The sequence below is a fragment of the Mandrillus leucophaeus genome, unplaced genomic scaffold, assembly GCF_000951045.1.
Source record: "Mandrillus leucophaeus isolate KB7577 unplaced genomic scaffold, Mleu.le_1.0 Scaffold76, whole genome shotgun sequence".
NCBI classification, from domain to species: domain Eukaryota; kingdom Metazoa; phylum Chordata; class Mammalia; order Primates; family Cercopithecidae; genus Mandrillus; species Mandrillus leucophaeus.
Window position 1 is genome coordinate 6,044,124 of NW_012108252.1, and position 3,018 is coordinate 6,047,141.

Genomic DNA, 3,018 nt, shown 5'->3' on the forward strand with positions numbered 1-3,018 from the left:
TTTTTTTTAAACAAATAAGGAAACAAAGCTCAGAAATTTTAAGCAACTTTCTTAAAATTACTACTTACAAGTAGCAAATAGCAGAGAGAAGATTTGACACCAATTATCTGTCTGCTTCTGCAAACTTTCGTCTTTCCACTAAAACTGGAAACATATGGGGCATAGTCCATGGCTGATTTCTACACAAAGACCCTCTTTTAATAATAAGATTTATGGTTAATTTGTTATAAATATATTGTTAAAGAAATCTTAATATTTTACCTAACCATGGCACTTTCTTAAAGTGGGAATATTGCAGAAAAAACATACATATGATTATATTTCTACCAAGAAATTTCTCAAATCCTTTGACATGAGTGAAAACTTGAGACTTCTTTTCTTTCTGGGATTACTATTATAGATGCTGTTCACTTGGCAATATATGTATATACAGGCGTTACACATTCTAATTAAGACAGAATCTTACCTGACATACTGATATGTTAACTCCCTCAAAGGTATACCCTTCTGCACATGACACAGAAACTTGCCTATTCACACTGAAATCGTCCCCATGAACAAGTATATGTGTGATGTTTTCCGGCAGAGGACATTTTTTAGGACTGCAGGAGATTCTGTCAGGGAACCAGCGACCATCTTTCTGACAGGTGAATGTATCTATGTCTGTATCCATCGTATAACCTTCCAGACACCTGCAATGGAAATACAAAAATGAGTGCCTTAAAGGAAGTACAATATAGTTTCTGACCTATTCTTGGACTTAGGAAGCTGTTACAAGGCTCAGTAGACATTTTGTGCAACATACCAAAATTGATTGTACTGTCAGGTGGAAGGCATTGCCATGCAAAAACACCAATATAACAATAACAACCAGTTAAGCTGGGTGTGGTGGCTCATGCCTGTAATCCCTGCACTTTGGGAGGCTGAGGCAGGAGGATCACTTGAGACCAGAAGCTTGAGACTAGGCTGGGCAACATAGTGAGACTTCATCTCTATAAAAAATAAACAAAATTAGCTGGGCATGGTGGCACATGCCTGTAGTCTCAGCTACTTGGGAGGCAGAGGTGGGAGGATTGCTTGAACCAAGGAGGTTGAGGCTGCAGTGAGCCAACAACATGCCCTACACTCCAGCCTGGGTGACAGAGCGAGACTTTGTCTCAAAAACCAAAAAAACAGTAATAACCAGATCAGCTCTCAGTGATCCATATGAAAGGTTAGCCAAGACTAAAGGTACTTTATTTACCTTATTGTGGACAATGATTATTGAATTCATTTTTATTCCATAAACAGCTAATAGTTCAGGAAATTCTAGACGAAGTCCAAAATGGACTCAGATATGAGTAGGAATACAGTATAATTAATATGTATTATTAATACCTACTTTGTGCCAAGTGCTGTTCTAGGTCCTTTACATATTTCTTTTAATCCTGATTATTTGGCATGATCATGGCCTGAATTATTCAGTTTTTTGCCTTAGGTCCCCAATATTTGCATGTGTAAATATAACCACAAAGTTATGATCAGAAAATGTACTATCATGATGTTTAAAAAACAGCTTCATGATACCAGAGCTTTTCAAGCTAGCTAGAGGATCTTGCTGTTTCATGAAGCTCAACAGAATATGATAGTCATGATAATTACATTAGAAACATGTCTGAAAAAAGTATCAATTTATTTTTATACTCAGTGGATTGCTACATAATTGTAGGTAGAATAAAGCCAAGTGTTAAAAGCACCAGTGTTTGGAGAGCAGTTCAGAGATGATGTTTTCTTCCCAATCAGCAAAATTTTTGATCTATCACATTTCATTTTATAATCCTCCTGCCTGCACCCCTTAGAGACTCTAGAGCCATGGTCTTACCTGAGTTTCACTTTACTTTCATAGGTGTGTGCCTCTCCAGTTGCTACTGCGTTGGCGACAGACGGTGGGGGCCCACAGGACAAGGGCTCACAGACTGGATAAGGCTGGCTCCATACCCCTTTCTCTGTGCAAATCAGATCTGAACTGCCTTGTATGACATATCCAGACCTGCAGCTGTAAGTTATCACATTTTCCTTCCAAGAGCTGCTCTCACTGATGAACGCATTTGGTATCAGTGGAAGAGAACCACAAGAAGTGTGTTCACAGTGGGGGAACCCAGAGCTCCACTGGCCATTGGCTTCACAGGTAATTTCAGAAAGTCCTAGGAGCTTGAAGCCTTTGAAGCACTGAATCCTGGCTGCCTTTCCACAGTCAAAATCTGTGCCATTGACAGTTCCATATTCAATTACTGGTGTGGAACACCTGCAAGGCAGGCAGGAAGGTGAGCTGCCACTCCAGGAGCCATTGGAAAGGCACCTTCTTGACGAATTTCCATGAAGCTTATAACCAGGAAAGCACTGATACTGTATATGGCCCCCATGAATAAAGGAAAAACCATTTGGGAAGCCATGGGCAAGATCTTCAGGAGGTCCACAGTTGACTGGTTTACAGAGAGGAACCTCTGCATCCCAGTTGCCATCTGACTGACAGGTGAGTTTTGAAGCACCGTGCAACATGTAGCCCTCATGACAGTGGAATGCCACTTCCTTCATGAAGCCATAGTCCAGGCCTTCCATCACCCCATTGGCCAGTTGTGGTGGGGTGGCACATCTGACAGGTACACAGTCAGGAGTGGCTCCACTCCAACTTCCATTGGCAAGACAAACCTGACTCCTGGCTCCCTCAAGCAAGAACCCTTCATTGCAAGTGTATTCAATCTCTTTTTGGAATGTGTACTCGTCTCCTCTTACCTGGCCATTGGCTAAGACTGGGGGTGAACCACAGTCCACGGGAATGCAAATGGGCTCATCTTCATCCCAGTTTTTGTCATCCTGGCATATTCTCCTCTCGGTGCCATTCAGCACATAGCCGGGGTCACACTCATAATACAACATGCTCAGGTATGTATAATTGCTTCCTTTGATGGATCCATTCATGATTGGATTTGGCTTTTTGCATGAAATGGCTTCACAGCGTGGGGAAGCACCACTCCACTC

The 3,018-nt window shown here is 41.6% G+C and overlaps 1 protein-coding gene across 1 annotated transcript in view; it reads right to left on the reverse strand.

Annotated features, from left to right (window-relative positions):
* Window positions 1-3,018, reverse strand: part of SVEP1 (sushi, von Willebrand factor type A, EGF and pentraxin domain containing 1) — a 237,981-nt gene that overhangs the window by 38,835 nt on the left and 196,128 nt on the right. Inside the window, exon 40 of the mRNA XM_011966393.1 lies at window positions 467-692. Within this exon, the coding sequence (XP_011821783.1) occupies window positions 467-692 (226 nt within the window). The remainder of the gene's footprint in view (window positions 1-466; window positions 693-3,018) is intronic.